General features: G+C 48.8%; 2 protein-coding genes across 2 annotated transcripts in view; one reads left to right on the forward strand and one right to left on the reverse strand.

Annotated features, from left to right (window-relative positions):
• The first annotated feature begins 6,136 nt into the window (after nucleotides 1–6,136).
• RPUSD4 (RNA pseudouridine synthase D4) lies at nucleotides 6,137–9,339 on the forward strand. Its single transcript, XM_066577134.1, has 7 exons — nucleotides 6,137–6,291; nucleotides 6,436–6,538; nucleotides 6,620–6,821; nucleotides 7,844–7,937; nucleotides 8,409–8,556; nucleotides 8,638–8,735; nucleotides 8,827–9,339. The coding sequence occupies exons 1-7, from the start codon at nucleotides 6,145–6,147 to the stop codon at nucleotides 9,049–9,051; spliced, it is 1,017 nt and encodes a 338-aa protein (XP_066433231.1). The 5' UTR covers nucleotides 6,137–6,144; the 3' UTR covers nucleotides 9,052–9,339.
• Nucleotides 9,100–22,255, reverse strand: part of SLC5A2 (solute carrier family 5 member 2) — a 64,353-nt gene continuing 51,197 nt past the window's right edge. The window contains exons 11-15 of the mRNA XM_066577133.1: nucleotides 15,072–15,222; nucleotides 14,220–14,388; nucleotides 11,380–11,595; nucleotides 10,753–10,816; nucleotides 9,100–9,242 (exon numbers count right to left, since the gene is read on the reverse strand). Of these exons, the coding sequence (XP_066433230.1) occupies nucleotides 9,100–9,242; nucleotides 10,753–10,816; nucleotides 11,380–11,595; nucleotides 14,220–14,388; nucleotides 15,072–15,222 (743 nt within the window). The remainder of the gene's footprint in view (nucleotides 9,243–10,752; nucleotides 10,817–11,379; nucleotides 11,596–14,219; nucleotides 14,389–15,071; nucleotides 15,223–22,255) is intronic.

Below are 22,255 nucleotides of genomic sequence, written 5' to 3' on the forward strand. Positions count from 1 at the left end.
GCTGGGATCACAGATAAGTCCATTCCTGCCTGTTTAACCCCTTAAGGCTGGGTTCACACAGGACTGAATCTCAGCAGCATTCTCATGGAATGACTGCATTGACATTTTGTGAGAACTCCGCTGGAGAAGCACAACTTCAAAACCCGCAGCATTTTGATGCGTGTCTTGGAGCGCTTTCCCCGTATGTGTACTGCTGCGTCTTTCTCTCCCCACAAAGAGGAGAGAGGCCGCTGTGGAAACGAGTGAAGAATTGCCATGCTGCTTCTTTGTTTTCTGTGCGGCATGTCAGTTTGCGTACGGCTTGGCTGCGGTGAGTGGACTTACCAGCCAGATGGAGTCGCTGTTTCTGGTGGCTCTGTATCGTATGTGTCGGGCCAAGAGTACGACGTCGTGGTTGGAAGCGTGTTGGAGAACCCGGATGTCCTGATATTATTGGTTTTAAAGTTATGGAAAAATGTATTAAAGGTGCTGGACTTCTTGTCCTTTGGATTCGGAGTGCCCACCTGCCCCAGGCACGGGACTGTCTAGTTCCTGGGATCTGACTGGCGGGGTGCCCTACGATGCGAGGTATCATTTATGTCTGACTTGCTGCTTGTGATACATTCAGATCATGCTGATGTCAGTTTCCCTCCACTGCTGGGTGTGTCAAGAATTAACCCTGGTCTGTAATGTGACGCCACATGCTGAAGGGCTGGGAATTGCGCCACATTTTCAGGTCATTGACTCGCCAACGTTCACATCGCTCCAGATTCTACATCTTACGGACGAGGCTGAAGTTGATTTCTTAGAAGCAATACGTTTTTTTGCTTTTTCTTTGTGCATTAATGGAAAGAACTTTGTTTAATAATAAAGTACATTGCACAGAAGCGCCCGCGGGCAGCAGCTGAAAATGGCGTAAAACATATAAAACGAGCACAAAAATAGCCATTAATGCGGGCACCCAAATTGAGTTGGGCTGCTGATCGAACTGGGCATCAAAGTGGGCCAACCACCATTTTTTACTGATATGAATCAGTAAATGTTTGGGACACTATTCTCGCACTGCCAACACACAGAGGGTGATGCCTCACAACGGAGTCCAGCCGGAATCAAAAGGGTTCTGGGTATGTAAGCTGGCAAAGTGGGCAGACAGTTAAAATGTAACTTTTAATAATTTAAAGCTAAAATCTGTGGTGTCAAATTACAGTTCTCATTAATGTCGTAATTCTAACACTGGGAAGAGATGCTATCTGCATATAACAGTGGCAGATAGATTCCATGACTACCACGTTTAGTCACTGTATCTCAATAAGTCCGCTTCCACATGAGGGACTTTATTCCTCGATTTGGCTGAAGAAAAAACTAAGTATACATCAGATCTCCTGCGCTGACCGAGGCGCCGATGCAGCTTCTTCTGTTTCGTTTCATCATCATTTTCTGGCCTGGGATTGAAAAATCTCCGCCTTCTGGAAGCGCGGGCTGTGATTGGCTGACACTTAGCCAATTGCAGCCAGCACTCGATGAATGGCTGTGATTGGTTCAATCACAGCAATTTATCGAGCACTGGCTGTGATTGGCTAAGCGTCAGCCAATCACAGCCAGCGCTTCCAGATGGCGGGGATTTTGAAGAAAAAAAGGGTCGGGACCCGGGGAGAAGCTGCTGCTGCTGCGGCGTCGGAGAGCGCTTATAAGGTGATGTATGTTTATTTTTTATGTTTTTCTGCAGCTAGGGCTCCGATTAGGGCTTTGACAGTAGGATTTCCTACTGTGAAGGTGTATCGCACTGTACAAAAATCGTATTTTCATGTGATGCTACAGTGAGGAAGGCTCCATAGAGAAACATGGGCTACAAAACCTCACGAGTCGCGGGCATTTTGCCGGGTTGTTGCTTGCTACAAAACCTCACACGTGTGAAGTTACCCAGAGGAAAGCATAGGCATCACACATACATGCAATTCATAGCCTGTGTGAAGGAGGCCTATAAAATCGCGGCATGCTCTATACAGCCGTAATTTGCTATGTTTTGTAGCCCATGTTTCCCTATGGAGCCTTCTTGTTGATCACATAGCACAAACTTGCGATCTTCATGCTATGCGCTACGATTTTAACGTTAGAAAGTCCTATTAACCCTTTCCAATCCACTGTCTGACGTCTGAAGACATTATGATTAAAGGCTGTACAGCTCCGCTGTTGGAAGACGTTCGTCCGGGTTCTCTTACTATATATTGCCAGCCTCTCTCCTGTTGGAACCTATCCAACGTGTCACCTCATGCAGTACTGGCTTTAGCCAGCATATAGCGCCGTTGTATAACAGCAGAAAAAGAGTAAGCCCCCTAGGAAAACCAGGATACAAATTGGATTGGAAAGGGTTAACCTTCACCTTCAGTGAAAATGTAGGTGAGCAGCCAATCAGTAAACTTTCCCCAATTGACCAGAATGTCTATATGAGCAACAGGTGCGTAATCGCCCTGAGAAGAGCAACGCTGTGGAATCCCTGAGTGCAAGAGGACCATTAGGCCTCATGTCCACTAGCAAAATGGAATTGCTGATTCCGCGGGTGAAATCCGCATTAAATTTTGCCCATAGGGAACCATTGGCCATTTGCAGTCAATTAAATTGAATTTTGCACCCGCGGATGGCATTTTAATCGATTTGCGTTTTTCACGAGCTTGAAAAAAAAGGCAGCATGCTCCATTTTACTGCGGATCGGTCACATTGCTATATAGGGAGGTGGGGATATCCGCATGCAAAAAAAATACCATTTAAAGCTCTGCATCAGATTCTGCGCGGATTGTATTTTTCTAGTGGACATGAGGCCTTATATGATCCTATCAAAAGGTAAGAGCCCTAATGTTTGTTTCTAAAGCTATGACAGGTCCTCCACCCACAGACTTCTCAGGGGACCAGTGGAGGGATAACCAAGTAGCACAGATGGCGATAATGCTGTAAAAGGAGGACGGAATCATTAGCTAAGGGTCCATCTTTATGGGACCTCAAGAGAACGGACTCTGACTTCCTGCACAATGGTGTAGTCGTGGTTGTGTGCTGTCTGTTAATCGAACCGCACGCAGACGCACTATAGACCTTTCCGGCTATACACATTGATGTTTTTTCACACAGACCAGCAGTCCGCATGGAGAAATTCATGGCATGTCTTTGTCCTGTCCATATCACGGCTGAGAAATAGGACATGCCAGTGCATGTTAATGTGGAAGCTGCACTATGGAAGCAAACTAAAACCGTTTTTTTTTTTTAAAAAACAAAAAAAACCATTGAGGACCAGAGGAGGTGCAGGAGGGAAGGGGATCATAGAGGAAGAGAACCAGAGGAGGTGCGGGAGGGAAGGGGATCATGGAGGAAGAGAACAAGAGGAGTTGCGGGAGGGAAAGGGGTCATGGAGGAAGAAGAGCAGAGGAGGTGCCGGAGGAAAGGGGATCATGGAGGAAGAGGACCAGAGGAGGTGTGGGAGGACAAAAGAGCATGGAGGAAGAGGACCAGAGGAGGTGCGGGAGGGAAAGGGATCATAGAGATAGAGGACCAGAGGAGGTGCGGGAGGGAAAGGGATCATAGCGGAAGAGTACCAGAGGAGGTGTGGGATGGAAGGGGATCATAGGGATAGAGGAGTTGCAGGAGGGAAGGAGATATAGAAGAAGAGGACCAGAGGAGGGAAGGGAATCATAGAGGACCAGAGGAAGTGCAGGACCGAAGGGGATCATAGAGGAAGAGGACCAGAGCTGGGAAGGAGATATAGAAGAAGAGGATCAGAGGAGGGAAGGGGATCATAGAGGAAGAGGACCAGAGCTGGGAAGGAGATATAGAAGAAGAGGATCAGAGGAGGGAAGGGGATCATAGAGGACCAGAGGAGGTGCAGGACGGAAGGGGATCATAGAGGAAGAGGACCAGAGGTGGGAAGGGGATATAGAGGAAGAGGAACAGAGGAGGTGCAGGAGGGAGGGGGATTATAGAGGACCAGGGGAGGTGTGGGAGGGAAGGGTATCATAGAAGAAGAGGTGCAGGATCGTTGGGAGAGGGAAGAGAGATCGGGGTGACCAAGGCCCCCTTTTTTTTAGTCTTTTTGTTGAAATGAAACTGAAGTAAGAATGTGAACGGCGTCCATTCAAGATATCCGAGAGGCAGGAAAGCCGAAATCCCAGTGAGGTCACCACACGTCATACACAAGTTATGGGGATAGTGGGTAACAGGTGCAGCCAGTATAGACATACAGCCGAGCAATTGTTTACCAAATCATTGATTACTCAGGAGCTTCTCAGCCACCAAACTTCACTCAGCAATGAGAAGAAGGTGATAAGTTTGGCTTAGTTGGGGCTGTCGGCTGATGACACCGTGTACGCGGTCGTGTCACAATATCAGCTAGGGTATCGGCTGACGGTCAGTGTTCTCTCGCTGCATTGAACCAGCAGCGCTCACAGATAAGAGGCCCCTCTCCCTTGTCCATGTGCGTGTCTGAGCAGATACTCGGCTGATGACGTCACCGGAGCCCCGTCGGGCTCCTTTGCTGCATGCCCAATGACGTCATCATCAGAGCCCCTTCTCTGAGCAGGCCGTAGACGGGAGGAGCATCCGAGTAGAAAGGCGAGTTTCCCACTGTTGACAGGTGTGATGCGGCGACCTTCTGCCCTCAATAAAGATGGCGCACATAGGGCTGACTGGTAGCAATCTCGGCTAGTTACGGCAGCCGTGGGCATATTTCTGTTTTCAGCCGCACTTAAGCAGCGCTGCTGATTAGAGCCACCTGATTGGCTCTTCGGTACCACGTGACTACACAGCGTGCACGCGGATTGCCTTCAGAATCCGTGTACACTACACACTACAGTTAAGCAGACGTGCGCTACACACTACACTTATTAGGCCGCCTGCACACGGGCGGAAATCCCGCGGCGGGATTTCCGCCGCTCAAAGCCTGCATAGGAGTGCGTTACAATACACACTCCTATGCAGACGGGTTTGGCCACGCGAAATCTCGCGCGGCAAACAAACCGCGGCATGTCCTATTTTTGTGCGTCACTCACCCGGCCGCTGGCTCCGGTCTGCGCATGCGCCGGCTGCCCGGCACATGAAAGAGCCGGAGCCGCCGGGCGCGGGTGAATACGCGCTCGTCTCTGCAGGCGCTCGGGTCGGGTCTCGCGGATCCGACCCGCTCGTCTGCAGGCGGCCTTAAGCAGCACGGGGTTAGGTTTAACGCCAACACTAACCCTAACCCTGTGCTGCTTAAGGCCGCCTGCAGATGAGCGGGTCGGATCCGGCGGCGAGAATTCTCGCCGCGAGACCCGACCCGCGGGACCCGACCCGAGAGCCTGCAGTGACGAGCGCGTACTCACCCGCGCCTGGCGGCCCCGGTTCTTTCATGTGCCGGCTGCCGGGCAGCCGGGTGAGTGCGAGCCCCACACAAAAATAGGACATGCCGCGGTTTGTTTGCCGCGTGAGATTTCGCGCGGCCGAACCGCAGCCGTCTGCATAGGAGTGCGTATTGTAATGCACTCCTATGCAGACTTTCAGCGGCGGAAATCCCGCGGGAAATACCGCCGCGGGACTTCCGCCCGTGTGCAGGCGGCCGAAGTGTAGTGTGCAGTGCACGTCTGCTTAAGGCAAGCTTCACACGAGCGTGACGGGCTCCGCCGCGGAATATTCCGCAGTGAAGCCCGTCACGGCGCCCCCCAGAGACCCCATACTTACCAGCGGAAGATAGCGTGAAGACGCTTCCCCGCCCACCGCCGTCGCGTCATGTGACACGCCCACCGCCCACCGCGTTTTCACGCTATCTTCCGCTGTGTTACAGCGGGAGATAGCGTGAACGGACAGCTTCCATTGACTGCAATGGAAGCCGTCAGCGCTTACACCCGCGGCAATAGAGTGGCAAATAGAGGACGGGAGATTTCACGGTGCGAAATTCCGCGGTGGAATTCCGCACCGTGAGCATTGAGCTATTAGGTTCAATAGAACCTAATAGCAGGGGGCAACGCAGCGGATTTCTGCCGCGAATTTACGCGGCGTAAATCCGTTCGTGGGAAGGAGGCCTAACTGTAGTGTGTAGTGCTCGGCTGCTGAAGGCGATGCGCGTGCACGCTGTGTAGTCACGTGGTGCCGAAGAGCCAATCAGGTGGCTCTAATCAGCAGCGCTGCTTAAGTGCGGCTGAAAACAGAAATATGCCAGCCGTGGAGGGTCAGGCGTCATGTGACCTCTGCTGTGAAGTAAAGATGGCGGCGGCCGGTGGCACACGCGGTGCCCGACAGCTGGCGGAGCGGATCCGGGCGGAGATGCGGGCGGCGAAGAAGCAGAAGGAGTGTGCCGGGGTGAGGAACTACAAGTGTCAGCGTGTCGGGGAGGACTGCAGCTATGTGTATAAACATCCCAGGGAGGAACTATAGGGGCTGGCTGCATTGGGGGGTTCTGTGTGTTGGGGACCTCACTGCATCACGTGTTTCCTCCTTCCCCAGACTCTGCCCGTTGTGGCCGCACTGCGGGAGTTGCGCAGTTTTGTGGTGCGCCCGGACCTCGAGCTGGTGCTTATAAACAAGGCTCCTGGCCTCCCCACACACGGTGAGTGACCCGGCGGTACTGCTGGGGGTCCCGGTGCCCCTGTGTGCCCCCGCGTGTCTATCTGTGTTCTGTCCTCTGCAGGTGGCCCTGCCGTACACCATAGTGTCTCCTCTCTCCTCCCCGCGCTGGCGACTATGCTGTTCGGGAAAGAAGTGGAGCCGTTGCGGATCTGCCATCGTCTGGATAAAGACACATCCGGAGCGTTACTTTTGGCGCGGAGCTCAGCGGCTGCAGAACGTGTGCAGAGACTGATGCAAGAGCATCGGATCCACAGGGTGTACTGGTGAGCGGCCCTGCCCTCCGATGACATCAGCTAGTGCCGCCCACAGCCTGGTGTCAGGGCCCTGCTCCCCGCTGATGACATCAGCTAGTGCCGCCCACAGCCTGGTGTCAGGGCCCTGCCCCCCGCTGATGACATCAGCTAGTGCCACCGCAGGGCCCTGCCCCCCCCCCCCCCCCCCCCCCGCTGATGACATCTGCTCAACTTGCACTGCAGTGACATCATCTATTACTGGAACTCGCCAAAAACTAGCGCACCCAGGATCTAGCAACACAGGAATCTCTGGGGCGAGAAGTTATACTCTGATGCCCCCGTGAGAACGTGCAGTAAAAATGTTATTTAACATCCCCTTAAAACACCAATAACTGTCGAGCATCCAAGTGGGGGCGCTGTTCAGAAGCCCTGTAAAGCAGCTCACATGGGTATATATGTACTAGACAAAGGTCTGAGTGTCCCCGAAGACATTGGCCCGGTAATGTGTATTATGTGGCCGGTCTATCTGAGGCCCCCCCACATATCACCCTGGTCTCTGCTGAAGAAGCCTGCAAAGGCAGAACATGTCTGGGGGCTATTGTGTCTTGCAGCGTCAGGTTGGGCGCTGACTCCTCTCCTCTTACCTGGGAGTCCCATCTGCAGCTCGCCCCGTAGGGGTGGTGGAGGATCCTCTGTGTACTCGGGGACACTGAGACCTTTGTCTGATACACATGTACCCATGTGATCTGATTTACGGGACCTCTGAGCAGCGCCCCCTCCTGGATGCTTTAAACAACTATTGGTGTTTAGGGGGATGTGAAATATATATATTTTTACTGCATGTTCACACAAGATCCTCTAAGGATAATTTGTTGCTCTGGGGTATCTTTTTTGGTCATCTACTAATAACAAGCCTGTAGTCATGGCCCCATCCCCGCTGGTGACATCACAGATATGACAATCTATTACTGCTACCAACCAGCCTGTAGTCACAGCCCTGCCCCCCTGATACTGCAGCCCATCACTTCTGACCCTTCTTGGTTGTGTTGCAGGGCGGTCTGTCTGGGGGTCCCCACACCGCTGGAGGGGATTGTGGATATTCCTATCATAGAGAAGGAGGTGATAGGACCTCAGAGACATTATAAGGTGAGCCTCTGTGTCTGCACAGTTAGCGTGTGCAGTCTCATTAGTGTGTCTGTCCTCTCCTCAGATGTCTCTGTGTCCATGGCTGTGTCATTAGTGTATACAGTCTCTGTGCTCTTGTCAGATGTATCTATTCCTGCAGCTGGGCCGTCAGTGTGTCTGGTCTCTTTTCTGTCTCATAAGTGTGTCTGTCCTCTCCTCAGCTGTCTCTGTGCCTGCGACTGCCATCAGTGTTTGTGGTCTCATAAGTGTCTCTGTCTCCTCGAATGTGCCGTCAGTGTGTGTGGTCTCTTTGCTGTCTTATTAGTGTCTCTGCGCTCTCCTTAGATGTCTCTGTTTCTGCAGCTGCGCTGTCAGTATGTCCGGTCTCATTAGTGTGCCTGTCCTCTCCTCAGCTGTCTCTGTGCCCGCAACTGCGCAGTCAGTGTGTGTGGCCTCTTTGCTGTCTCATTAGTGTCTCTGTGCTCTCCTCAGATGTCTCTGTGCCCGCGGCTGCGGGTCTTGCCGGATGGCTCTACGCTCAGGTCTCGTGTCAGCCGCTCTGCTCATGAGGCTGTGACACAATATAGGACGCTGGCGAAGTCTTGCGGAGCCTCGCTGCTGGAGCTGCAGCCGCTCACAGGTAGCAGGGGTGTACAGACAAGGTGGTGGGTAGGGACAGCGGTCTAATATCATGTCTCTTACGGTCCTGCCCTCTCCCTAGGGGTGAAGCACCAGCTGCGGACTCATCTCGCTCTCGCTTTGAACTGTCCCATTCTCGGAGACCACAAGTACTCTCACTGGGACCGTCTGGCTCCACAGGTGTGTGTGTGTCCGTGTGTGTCCGTGTCCGTATGTCCTTTAGTCGCTGACCTGGTCATGTGATGAAAATAACACCCATCTCCCCCTGCAGAAGCTGCCGCAATCTCTGCTCCGCGCTCTCTCGCTGACACCCCAGCAGACACGCTCTCTTCTCCTCCATCTTCATGCGGCGCAGATCACTCTTCCTCCCACCTCTGGGAGTGACCCCATTGTTCTACGCTGTTCTCCACCCAAGCACTTCCTGCGGACTCTCCGTAAGCTGCAGCTCCCGGTCCCCGACCTACAACGGAGTGACGTCCCCCCCACTGAGATGTAGACTCTGAGGAGGAAGGCTTTATTTTACGTTACAGAGATAATGGAAACTTCAGGCGTAGTAGGCCCAGAGGAAGATGGCACAGCTCATCATGACCATGGCGTTGGCGTTCACCAGGCGGGTATGTGTGAGGCTCTCCTGGATGTTTGGGAGGATGGCGGACGCCTTGTCTTGTGGATTGGAATCACGGAGCCCTGTGGAGAGATGGAGGAGATGTCAGAGGAGTATCCTTGCATTTGCTATAAAACTTTACATTTTTGTTACATTGAAATAAAGTGAAGAATCTGGTTACATCGGTTCCCTACTTAGTGGGCATGAGTGCTTCCTACCCAGAAATAAGCAGAGACTGGATGGAGTAGAATACAAAAACACTTAAAGCTGCTGACCCGCCCCTTTAATAGGTGACAATGGCCGGTATAATAGCCTACGACATCATATCTGTGTATTTTATAAGTGATCGGGTTGCAGGACCCCGCGGGCACAAGAGGTAACTAAAACCTCATGGCAAGTTAGAAATTCAATTTTTTATTTGGAATTTTTCAAAAATGTAATTTTCCTCATTTTCACATAAAAACTTCTAAATAAAAGAATAAGCGCTGCATCACTTTATCTGTGAAAGTGTGAACTCTTGAAATATTACTTATCCTGTATGCTAAAACCAATGCAGAAAGAAAGTTACAATGCCAGAATGGTTCTTCTCCTGCCCCCCTTTAAAAAAAAAAAAAAAAAAAAAAAAATTCCATAAAAAGGTGATCAAAAAGTTGGATCTACCCTAAAAATGATACCAATAGAAGCTACAGCTCCCCCCTGCAAAAAAAACAAGACACTACAGAGCGCCACCAATGACAAGATGGAGAAATGGGTGGCAGAACGCTTTTTCTTGAGTGGAATGTATCACCTGAAGGCTCTTCACTAATTACAACCGGACTGTGAAACACTGTCCTAGATTGTATTTCTTCACTGGTCTGTACTCAATGATGGGGTGGCCATCTTGTCTTTACAGCTAAGACATGCTTTACAGGAGGCTCATGGGCCTTTCACAAAGAGGCGAGCAATTGACTTGTATGGAACACTTCTAGACATGCTCTGTGACCTGTGCAGGGAGGGAGCATAGATGAGCTGTGACATCACTTGTAGACCACGATGGTGGAGTGTTGTGGGCATGGGAGGGGGAGGAGGTAAGCCGTGACATCACCTATTGGTGGATCCTGGAGCTGTGATTATCTTTATTGACTCCCCACCTACATTCACAGTGAAGGGTCAGCAACAGCGTGAGAAGGAAGCTCCGTGGTCCTGCTATATCCGTCACCTAGAGAGAATGGAGGACTGGAAGCGGCTTCGGTTTCATGCACATCAAGGTTTTGTCCAGGTACCTTCCTTACTGATTTCTGCTATAAAGTACAGTGGGGTGGCGCTGTCTATCTACTCCAGCAAAATGCCAGCCGGAAACCGAACAGATCGCATTTTAGTAGATTGGCCATTTGGTGCTGTTTGGTTCTGTTCAGCCAGGGCTGCTCCCTGAATGCAGCAGGATTATGGAAACCCGCTGTGCTGATGTGAACGAGGCCTTACAGGGAGCAACAAGGTCCGCATCAGGGGCATGAGGCTTGCTCATACCTCGAAGAGGCTTTATTTTAACATTTAAGCCCATTGGTGTCTCCCACAACAGCGTATTAATGAGTGCCATCTACTGTCGGATCCTACCTGAAATCCTGACTTCATCCCGTGGTTCCTGACTGTGTCGGAGGCTGAACACCAAGCGAGCGAGCTGTGAAAAGACAGAGGCGGAGTCAGGAACCGTGGCTGCCAGCAGCAGATTGCATTGTACCACGGCGGTGGCGCTACTGAGATGTCAGGATGCACATGGGAAGCTGGAGACTGCTGCAGCAGCCCGTGTGCACCCATGATGGCGGGGTGTGATAGAAGCGGTGCAGGAAGAAAGCAGCCTCCATTATTTTGGTCTCCATTCTCTTTTTTTTTTTTTTTTTTTTTTCTTCAGCGAAAAAAAAAAGTTCTGTTTCACTCTTTGGCTTAAAGTGCCATAACTATATGCAAGCGCCATTCTAGAAGCAATGCTCCCATATAGCGCAATCACTAAAGGGAGGGGGGCTCTAGTGATTGCCATATTATATCGTAATCACTAGAGCCCTCCACCATGCTCTTGGCTTCATGCAGAATGTGACTAAACATACTTTAGTATAAGGGGAAGGGCCATACACTTCTGTGGGTGATGTTGGGTTAGGGTACAGGCATGGGCACGTGCACCCTTGTGACGTCCACACAGGGGTGAACCACCTGCACTAATATCCCAACATCGCACCCAATGCTCACCTGCGATTCTGGTATTGGAGGGGTGCAGTAAGACACGGCCAGAATGATGAGCACCGTACTACAGAAGAGGATCACTGCGAAGTAAAGGTAATGCACTCCACAAATCAGCGGCGGGCAGGAGCTAGGGGCCGAGCAGCTGCCAGAACCAAACACAAATTCTGGCACCATGCGGCAGAGACCTAGAATGAGCCCCCCAATCAGACCCCAGAAAGCCCCCTGTGAAGAGAAACACAATGATGAAACAGGACACAAGCGGCACATAAAATGTCACCCCACATTATAACTGGCACCAGCATGTCTTCCATCCTCATAGAGAGTAAACAACGTCATAAAAGCAATGAAAACCAACCACGCAATAACCCTAGAGACAGCCGCAACAACTCCCCTGTGATACCGCACAAAGGGGACCACAGCAGGCGCCCGCAGTTACTGATATACTGAGAGGGGGGGGCTGGGGAAAAAGTACTGACGAACAGCCACTCAAACATACCGTACTTTGGGGGTTAGTATTATACTGGCACATAGATAAGGCTTGTACGGGGCGCCAGTGATACAGAAACACACACTATACTGACAGAAATATTGCCCCCCCCCCCCTCCCACCACCCTGTGCGGACAGGTGATGTGTAGCATCTATATATATATATATATATATATATATATATATATAAAAAGACGAAAGCCCTCACTGACTCACTCACTCACTGACTCGCCAAAAGTTCTCCAACTTCCCGATGTCGTAGAAACATGAATTATGGCACAAGCATAGATTATCTCCAAAATAGGAAAAGTTAATGGGTCCCAACTCGATTATTCAATTCTAGCGCAAAAGAATTAGCGTCAAAATTTAACGTACATAATCTAAAGCTCTCACTTCCCAATGTCATAGAAACTTAAAATTTGGCACGGGCATTGGATATGTCACAAATAGGAAATGTTAATAGGTCCCAACTCGATTATTCAATCTATGCGCAAAAGAATTAGCGTCCAAACTTTACGTACGGAATCTAATTCACTTCTCGGTGTCATAGAAACTCGAAATTTGGCGCGAGCATTGATTATGTCATAAATAGGAAAAGCTAATGGGTCACACCTTGATTATTCAATTCTATGCGCAACAGAATTAGCTTCCAAATTTTACGCACGGAATGTAATTTTCTCACTTTCCGGTGTCATAGAAACGTGAAATTTGGTGCAAGCATTGATTATGTCATAAATAGGAAAAGCTAATGGGTCCCAACTCGATTATTCAATTCTATGCGCAAAAGAATTAGCGCCCAAATTTTACATACGGAATGTAATTTTCTCACTTTCCGATGTCATAGAAACGTGAAATTTGGCACGAGCATTGATTATGTCATAAATAGAAAAAGCTAATGGGTCCCAACTTGATTATTCAATCTATGCGCAAAAGAATTAGCGTCCAAACTTTACGTACGGAATCTAATTCACTTCCCGGTGTCATAGAAACTCGAAATTTGGCGCGAGCATTGATTATGTCATAAATAGGAAAAGCTAATGGGTCCCAACTCGATTATTCAATTCTATGCGCAAAAGAATTAGCGCCCAAATTTTACATACGGAATGTAATTTTCTCACTTTCCGGTGTCATAGAAACGTGAAATTTGGCACGAGCATTGATTATGTCATAAATAGAAAAAGCTAATAGGTCCCAACTCCATTATTCAATTCTAGCGCAAAAGAACTAGCGTCCAAATTTTACGTACGGAATGTAATTTTCTCACTTTCCGGTGTCATAGAAACGTGAAATTTGGAACGGGCATTGATTATGTCATAAATAGGAAAAGTTAATGGGTCCCACCTCGATTGCTCAATTCTAAGTGCAAAAGAATTAGCGTCCACATTTTACATACGAAATCTAATTCTCTCACTTCCCGATGTCATAGAAACTTGAAATTTGGCACGGGCATTGATTATGTCATAAATAGGAAAAGTTAATGGGTCCCACCTCGATTATTCAATTCTAAGTGCAAAAGAATTAGCGTCCAAATTTTATGTATGGAATCTAATTCTCTCACTTCCTGATGTCATTTTATATAAAGGAAATGTCACATGGTTACCTCCCCGTGGTGTTTCCTGGGTAATGCAGAGAACTATGCAAAATGGTGAACATATGTTTTTCCGGTATCTCTAAAGTAACCACCACTTCATAAGATTTTCCATGTGAACACCAGATAAACACCAGTACCAAATTAACTCGGGCGAAGCTGGGTATATCAGCTAGTTAGGTATAAAGGAGAGGATCACACAGGAGATCCCAGTACAGAAACCATCAGATGCCAACTGGTGTAGCGCTGACAACGGGGTCTAGTGGTGGGATGTCACCAACCAATCAGTACGGACATCGCAGCTTCCACTCACAGTCCACTGCTCCAAGCACCATCGCAGGCACCGCTGTGCATTCACTGCTATGATGTTGTGTGCAGCCGCTCGTCCATGGTAACCCTTCACATGCGGTTCTTTACGGATGGTTCTGGTGCTAATGGATGTTCCAATGGCCTATGAGACTCCCTGAGAACTGACCCCAGCCGATCAACTATTGATGACCTATCCTGATGATAGGTCATCAATTGTATTTCACTGGAAAACCCCTTTAAGTCTCCTCTCAGCCTTCTTTTTTGCAAGCTAAACATTCCCAGATCCTTTAACTGTTCCTCACAAAACATGATTTGCAGACCGCTCACCATCCTGGTAGTTCTTCTCTGAACTCGCTCCAGGTGATGTTTATGGAATTATCGGTTGGTGTTCTATTGCATTGAGAGGTGATGCATAGTGTTAGAGTTGTATAGTACTCAGCTGTACATAAGAAGCGATCTCACCGGTTCATTGACCCTTTTTACAAACAGCGCCAGGAAGAAGACAGCTGCGATCGGTGGTGCCAAGAAACTTGCTACAGACTGGATATAATCAAACAACTGTCCTCCTTGTGCCGCCTGGACAACAGGAATCCATGCAATGCTGAAAGCCACGAGGCAAACAGTCCAGACCCTGAAAGAGAAGCACACAGCATATACAACCCCAATTCCAAAAAAAACGGGGTGCTGTGTAAAATGTAAATAAATGTAAAGAAAATAAGGTGGGGCAGGGCCATGTCTACTATTGTGTAGCATCTTGTGTACACATGAATTTCTCCAGATTCTCTGAATCTTCGGATGATATTCTATACTGTAGATGGGGAGATATTCAGAGTCTGCGCAATTTTATGTTGAGGAACATTTTTCTACAGTTGCTCCAAAATTTTTACATGCAAGTTTTCACAGATTGGTGAACCTCTGGCCATCTTTGCTTCTGAGAGACTCGGCCTCTCTAACATGCTGTTATTATACACAGTCATGTGTCTTAGTAGAAAACTGACCCTCCAGCTGTTTATCATTTGCACCACTTATGTTCCCAGCCTTTTGTTACCCCTGTCCCAACTTTTGTGAGATGTGTTGCTGCCATCAATCGCTAAATAGCTTCATTTCTTAAAATGAAATAGGAAAATGTTTCTCTGATATGTTCTGTGTTCTACTGTGAATAACATCTGGTTAGATGAGATTTCCAAAACATTTCATTCTTTTTGCCTTTACATTTTATGCATGCAAACTTTTTTGGAATTGGGGTTGTATAAGGCAGAGGTGACGCTTATCACTAATCTACTGCTTCATACGGACTGATGATTGGTCACCTACCTCCCCACCAGGAGAAGCTCGCGTTCTGCAGCCTGTGGTCTCACCTTCCTCCAAATGTCCATTGTAAACAGAGTACCACTGCTGTTAAAGATGGAGGCGAGACTGCTCATGAGAGCGGCCAGCATCACTGCGAGCATCAGACCTCGGAGACCTGAGTCAGAGAGACAACATGCAGACAGGGCTTAAATGCATGTATTTGTGCTGACAATCACTTTTGCAATGGGGTTAAATTAAAACGCTTGCACTGCTTGTCTTCGAAGCTTCCACATCTCACTGTATAAGGGTGCATTCACACGAGCGTAGGCGTATTTATGTTCGCACGTGCGCAGCGTATAATCGCCGGAAAGAACGTTTTTCGGCGATCATGACCAGAGCTAGAAAGCGTATTATCGTTTGTTCCTACTTTGCAAACTATTTTTTCGGCCATCGAATATGCGTTGGCGCGTATTTTGGTCGCGTATGTTCCGTTTTTTTTCGGGTTGCCGTTTTTACGCGCCGTAAAATCGCCAGTGCGAACGAATGCATTCGAAACCAACGCCTCAGATGGTCACGTATATACGATTGGGCGCAAAAACGCGCCGTTTATGCGCTCGTGGGAACGCACCCTTAGACACTGCAGTCTAATGGTCCACTTACACAGGACCATTCACTCAGTATTTGTTCAAACAGTGTAAATGCAAAAAAAAAAAAAAAAATTGCTCTCTCTTCTCGTTTGCGGTTGGCCTTCAGTCAGTGATAAAACTCTCGCTGGATCGCAAGCTTCTCATAACGTGTAGATGCTCCCCGCCTACATATTAGGTAAAGTGCTGAGTGAGAGGCCTGCTATCCAGCAACAAGTCAGTCTAAACGCTCTACACGATCGCGAACGACCTTAGCGGTGCCGCCAGTGCTTGTGCAGTCATGTCCTTTTTACACGGAACGACAGTGGGGTAAATAAGTCTCAATGGGAAATCAGTCAGTGTGCTGGACAGACAGCTTGTTTTTCAGCCCTTTTCTCTCCTTTCTTGACTTTGTAGCAGATAATTTATCTTTGTTGTGTTCTTAAATTAGCTGATAAAGTGTAGGAAAGAAGGAATAAGGGCTGAAAACAAATCCCCCTTTTACATGGGATGAGAATTTCATGATTCTCGTTTGCCCGGTGGAACGAGCTGATGACATCACTAGCTCACTCTCGGGCCGCCTGTATGATTCTCGTTCACTTACCATTTATCGCCTTCCAATCAGTGTTTAAACTGCCCAACAAGTGAGAGAGCCGGCACTGACTTCTGTGCCAACTGAAACTGAACGACGAATGCGAACCGCACAATTCTCGTCAGTCTGTGGCTGCATTTAAACTGAATGATAATCTTTTCGCAGCACAAGCCATGAGTCCAGCACACTGATGGATCTCCTATTGAGACTTAGGCCTCTTTCATATGGGCAACAGCGATATCACCGTGAGAAAATCGCAGCGATATTGCAGCAATGTTCCCGCAATTTCTGTGTGATATCGCTGCGGTTCCCATGGTGATATCTTGACTTTGTAGCGCTCTTTTGTGGGGTTTTCAGGGGGCTTGAAATATAAGCCCTGCCCCGAACATAAGCCCTAGCAGCAATTAAAAAACAAAACGATACATTACCTAACAGGTGCTGTCCGCTCCGCCGCACTTCGCCTTCCGAGGCTCTGTTACACTTGTTTGCAGTCTTCAGTTGCTGCTTCCTGGTCAGGGGGTTCATAAACCCTGTCTTTAGGAAGTGCTGGCTCTGATTCTTTCTTGAGCGCCGCGTCTCAGCCAATCATTGCAGCGCTTGATGAACCAATCACAGTGATAGAGGTAATGCGTTGTTTTGTTTTTAAATGCAGCTAGGGGTTATTTTAGGGACAAACAGTAGGACTTACTTCTGTAAAAGGTGCATCACACCGCAAGAAAACTGCGATTTTGTGCGATGTTATGCCACACAAAGGAAGGCTCCATAGGGAAACATGGACTACAAAACATCGCAAATTGCGGCAATATTCAGCATATTACAATTTTTTTTCTTGCAATGTTGCAGCCTACAAAACATCGCTAAGTGAAGAAACCAATTGGAAACCATGGGCTTCACATACATGCGATTTGTAGCACTGTCACAGCACGAGAAAATCATGCGATTGTGTTGCCTGTGTGAAAGCGGCCTTAGGGGTACTTCACATGGGACAACTCGCACACCTGATAGCTGTCTCAACTGCTTTCACACAGAAGCAGTGCAAAGAAATAGTCGGTGGAGCGACCCTTAGGACTAAATGTGCAAAGTCATAATGGCTAGAAGGAGAATGGTGGTGAACATTGCTATTGAAGTGCTGCCGATCCGCAGATGCGCCACACCTGTGAGAGTGGGCATGCTAATGGCGAGTGGAGGTGAAAAATCTGGTAAGCGGCGCAACTTATACTGAAGAAGTACTCAGAGAACAGGAACATTAAATGTGACTTCTCTTTATTGACCCAGCAATCATACAGTCTTCGGGGCTCAGACCTTCCTTAGTTGATGGTCACACTAAATCCAAATAACTATCACATCACCATGTTCTCTGAGCCCTTCTTCAACTAGAAATTGTGCAGCTTACCTCCACTTTACACAGGAGCACCAGTTGTTCAGTGAGGGAATGGAGATCCCTTCTGGACGCAACTCCCAATCACTGAACAGGCAGTCATTGAAAAGATGAACGACTGCCTGTTTACATTGAGTGAGAGTCACTCAGTAGCTGCTTAGTATTCAGTGATCTGAAATGAAGCAACTAATGAGTGATCTGTCGTTCAGCACCCTCTGTTCACGTGTTTACATGGGACAACTAAGCGCTGAAAATCGTTCTTTGGGCAATTTTTTTGACTGATAGTTGTCCCATTTAAAGTCGATGTTACGGGGGGCGTGTTCGGCTAATGGCGGGATAAGTCACAAACAGAGCGAGCCCCCGCGTCCTTCACCCAGCCAGCAGTTTTGAGGCACCCAGCAGCAGCCAAAACTTACCCCCGGACATAGCAGCATGAAGAGCAGGCAGCCGCGTCTCCAGGGTCCCGCAACGAGTGGTGGAAAAGGCGCTTTGGAGAGGTTTCTCGGCGCCGCGGCAGAAGCGCCGGTAAAATCCAAGATGGCGCCCGCTCTCGCTAGAGCGCGGGTGCCGAAGGCAGACATCCCAGCGCCAGCTCCTGCAAGTGACGAGCAGCAGAACAGAGCGTCCCCATTAAGGGGAAGAGGACAAGCCCAGCAGCCCGACACCCAGGAGAGGGAGAAGGAAGGCTCCAGGGGCGGGTCAGACATGGAGGGGGAAGTGCCAGCAATCTCCCCAGGCAGGGGACCCATGAGTAGTGCGGGCAGCAGCCCATACACCCCACACAACACATTCTCTCCTCCAGCTCCAGATCTCACAGAGGGCGGGAATGGCAGCCCACACATATGGCCACAGACCCCCGAACCCCACACTGCAGGCTCTGCAACAAAAAAAAAAAGATGCAAACCCCTTCTGCAGAGGATAAAGAGGAGGCATGGAAATGCCATATAATGGCCATACCCACAAGATCAGAACTGGACAGTCTCTTTCAAAGACTTGAAACGTCCAATAAACAGTACATGGCGCAGATGCACGCAGATATGCAGCACTTGGGCCATAGAATTCCACAGGTGGAGGAGACACAGGAGAACACGGCGGCCATTTTGGAAACACATCGACAGGCAATACAGGCGCAAGCCGACCAAATCACAAGTATTATCATGCACATCGATGACCTGGAAAACAGGAACCGCAGAAACAATTTGCGCATACGCGGCCTGCCAGAAGAAATAGAAGGGCAACACTTGGAGTCATGGACGCAATCATTTTTTCAGCAGTTAATAGATTATCCACCGGAGCGCCCTATCGAGATCAACCGCATCCACAGGGCCCTGGGTCCCAAACCAACCGACCCCAACAGATCAAAGGACATTATATGCAGGATCCACTTTTTCAAAATAAAGGACACAATCCTCCGCAAAGCTAGAGAAAAAGGGGACTTGCAATACAAAGGCAAACCAATAATGCTCTTACAGGACTTAGCTCGACACACCCTGCGGCTAAGGGAGGCCCTGAGACCGCTCTTAACAGCCCTGCAGAACCAGGGAGTCCCATATAGGTGGGGATTCCCCTTCTCGCTCACAGCCAGGAAGAATGGGAAGTCGGCCACGTTCCGCACCCTAGGGGACCTGCCGAATTTCTTGGGCGCGTTAAATCTACCAATGATATCACTACCAGACTGGCCGGAAACACCGATAGTAGTGGCCCCCACCGCCCAGGAACAGTGGCAAACTGTACAACCGAGACCTCGACGCGATAGACGGATGCCAGTAGAGGAGGCCACCTGACTTTGGAATCTTTGATCCTGAAGAAATAACCCCCAACAAGCAGGATATAAGGAGCGAATGTTTTCTAGTTAAATAACTTTATCTGCATGTTATGTTTCAGTTATTGCAGAAGTAGAGTTTTTCCCTGAGCCACCCCCCACTTTCTGGATTAGAAATGGGAGGGACGTGGTGGGGCAGATGGCGGAGCAGCGGGGGGAGCAGACATGGGACACTTAGTTTCAGCTACCCGGCAGTGAAGGAGGGTTTGATACCCACCTTGCCACGCCAGGATACATACATCCCGACAGCCTCATTTAAGGGCACGGGGTTTGCCTCCCCCTTCTGGTCAGCCGCACAAGAATTCCAACACTATCCTGCACTCCCACTATAAGTTTGCGGATAAAGAAACTGTCCGGTTTTTGTTTGTTACTGTTACAGCTAATTTTAAAGTTAAGGCTAATGTTGGTGCCTCACGAGTCAGCACCCAAGACCTACCATAGAGGCCTATTGCATTTTTTTTTTTTTTTAAGTTTCTGGCCCTGGGGGGGACGCGGGAGGACAAAGCTTACACCAGTCGTTCCTTCACGCCTCCCACCTCAGGTGACCAAATGCACTCTGTGCAAATACTGGCAATTAACAGGCCAGTAGCTCACCTACTCAGCATGTGCAGTGGCTTAACGCTGCACAGGGTCCGTGCGGCGGACCTTCTCTCTTTCTTACTTCTTTACCCAACCTTATCTTTCTACCCAGCCTGTTCTCCCTACCCCACCACCAAACACCTATCCAGGTCCCACTCCCCCACAGACCGACCCACAAGAGGGCCTATCAGAACTAAAATCAGATGGCCGACCTAAATTTCTGCTCCTTTTACACAAGGGGGCTGAACAAACCACTTAAGAGAGGACAAATTATTGACCACTTGCACAAGAAAAGAATCATGATAGCCCTCCTACAGGAAACTCACTTTCAGGACACGAAAATACCCAAATGCAAACACCGTCACTACACCACTTGGTTTCATAACCCTCAGCCAACTAAAAAAGCAGGTGGTACCTCAATTGCCATCCACAAATGCCTGCCCCACAAATTAATATGGGGGCACTGGCGAAGTTCGCAGATGGATCCAATATCATCCTCGGAGGCAATTTTAATCTAAGCATGGACCCAGCACATGACTCGTCGGGGGGTAAGTCGGGGGTTTCCCCCTCAATCACACGCAAACTCTAGTCAGAATTAGCAAACCTCAGACTCATAGATTTATGGAGAACACTACACCCAGGGGAGAAAGACTACAGCTATCACTCATATGCACACAACAGTTATCATAGACTGGATTATCTATACGTAACACACGGGCTATTAGTTAGATCCCCTTCCTCAACAATAGGCACGTTTATATGGTCGGAGCATGCTCCAGTCTGGGGTTCTCTGAGGACAGGAAGAAGAGACAGTATGTCTTTCAATTGGCGTCTGAAAGATAACTTGTTGGAAGATGCAGCCTGTAAACAAGAGATACAACAGACCATAGAGGATTTTAGATCTAACCACGAAACAGACCCCACACCAGCTCCCATTAAATGGGAGGCCCTCAAGTGCGTCCTACGAGGAATATTCATCGCACATGGGGCTAGGCTCAAAAAAATCAGAACAGCTAAGCTAGAAGAATTATTGGTAAGCCTAGATAAACTAGAGACAGCAAACAAGGCATCCCCGGCAGATAACATAGCCGCAGAAATATCTTCCAAGCAGACGGAAATACTTCGTAGACTAGACCAGGCCTCACTTTGTCAGCGAGACAAATTAAAAGGGAGGTTCTATGAATTTGGAGGCAAGTGCGGCAGGGGAGGGCCCTAAACCCTAGAACACAGCAGTCGTACATATTTGCAATGGCAGGCTATCTCAGCAATTCCGAACCAAAAATGGCACCCGTTAGGGTTGCCCTCTGTCCCCCTTTCTGTATATCATTGTCATGGAGACTTTGGCAAATGCCCTCCGGGCAAACGAGAACATCAGGGGAGTCCAGACGAACAACGAAGAGCAAAAAATAGCCTTATATGTCGATGATTTGTTAATCTATATAACTAACCCTAGAATTGCCCTCCCTAACATCTTAAAAGAATTCCATCAATTTCGCCGACTCTCAAATTTCAAAATAAAGTAAGTCCGAGATTCTTAATGTAAATATTCCGGAAGAGGAAATAGAAGCCATTAGACCCGCGTTTCCATTTTCCTGGAGCAAGAACAGCATCAAATATCTAGGAATCACAATCACACCAGACATAGCTGACCTTTTCCATCAAAATTATAAACCTCTCCTAACCAAACTAGAAGAAGATATGGATAAATGGTGTACAGTACCCCTTTCCTGGTTCGGCAAAATTAGCACGGTCAAAATGAACATCCTCCCTAGACTTTTATATGCCCTTTAAACTGTACCGATACGACTACCGGGAGCCTTTCTAAACCAGATTAGGAGGATAATGATGCATTTCATATGGGGTGGCAGACAACCTAGACACAACTGGAGGCCCCCGGAGCATGGCGGGATGGGAATTTCAAACATAGCACTATACTACAAGGCCACTTTAGCATGACGCATTCTAGATCTAATACAAAGGAGCCCTCAAAAACGATGGGTGACGATGGAACAGGAGGCAATACCATACAAAGGCCAGGGACTGCTATGGCTACCGGGGCACTCAGGCTTTAGAAATATGGGATTGACACCTTTCATAGAAAACATTCTGGTGGCCTGGGTAGGCCCAGCCATGAAAGCAAAGCTAATAGCGAGACCGGGTCCCCTGAAACCCTTGGTAGGCAACATGGATATCCCATTATTCCTCAAAGGTTCA

The sequence above is a fragment of the Eleutherodactylus coqui genome, chromosome 8, assembly GCF_035609145.1.
Source record: "Eleutherodactylus coqui strain aEleCoq1 chromosome 8, aEleCoq1.hap1, whole genome shotgun sequence".
In the NCBI taxonomy this organism is placed as follows: Eukaryota; Metazoa; Chordata; class Amphibia; order Anura; family Eleutherodactylidae; genus Eleutherodactylus; species Eleutherodactylus coqui.

Excerpts from the sequence above, each read along its gene's own strand:
- RPUSD4 (XM_066577134.1), top strand. The coding sequence starts at position 6,145 with ATGCCAGCCGTGGAGGGTCAGGCGTCATGTGACCTCTGCTGTGAAGTA. Across the intron at positions 6,539-6,619 it reads TCCTGGCCTCCCCACACACG|GTGGCCCTGCCGTACACCAT; the intron begins GTGAGTGACCCG and ends TGTCCTCTGCAG. Across the intron at positions 6,822-7,843 it reads CGGATCCACAGGGTGTACTG|GGCGGTCTGTCTGGGGGTCC; the intron begins GTGAGCGGCCCT and ends GTTGTGTTGCAG.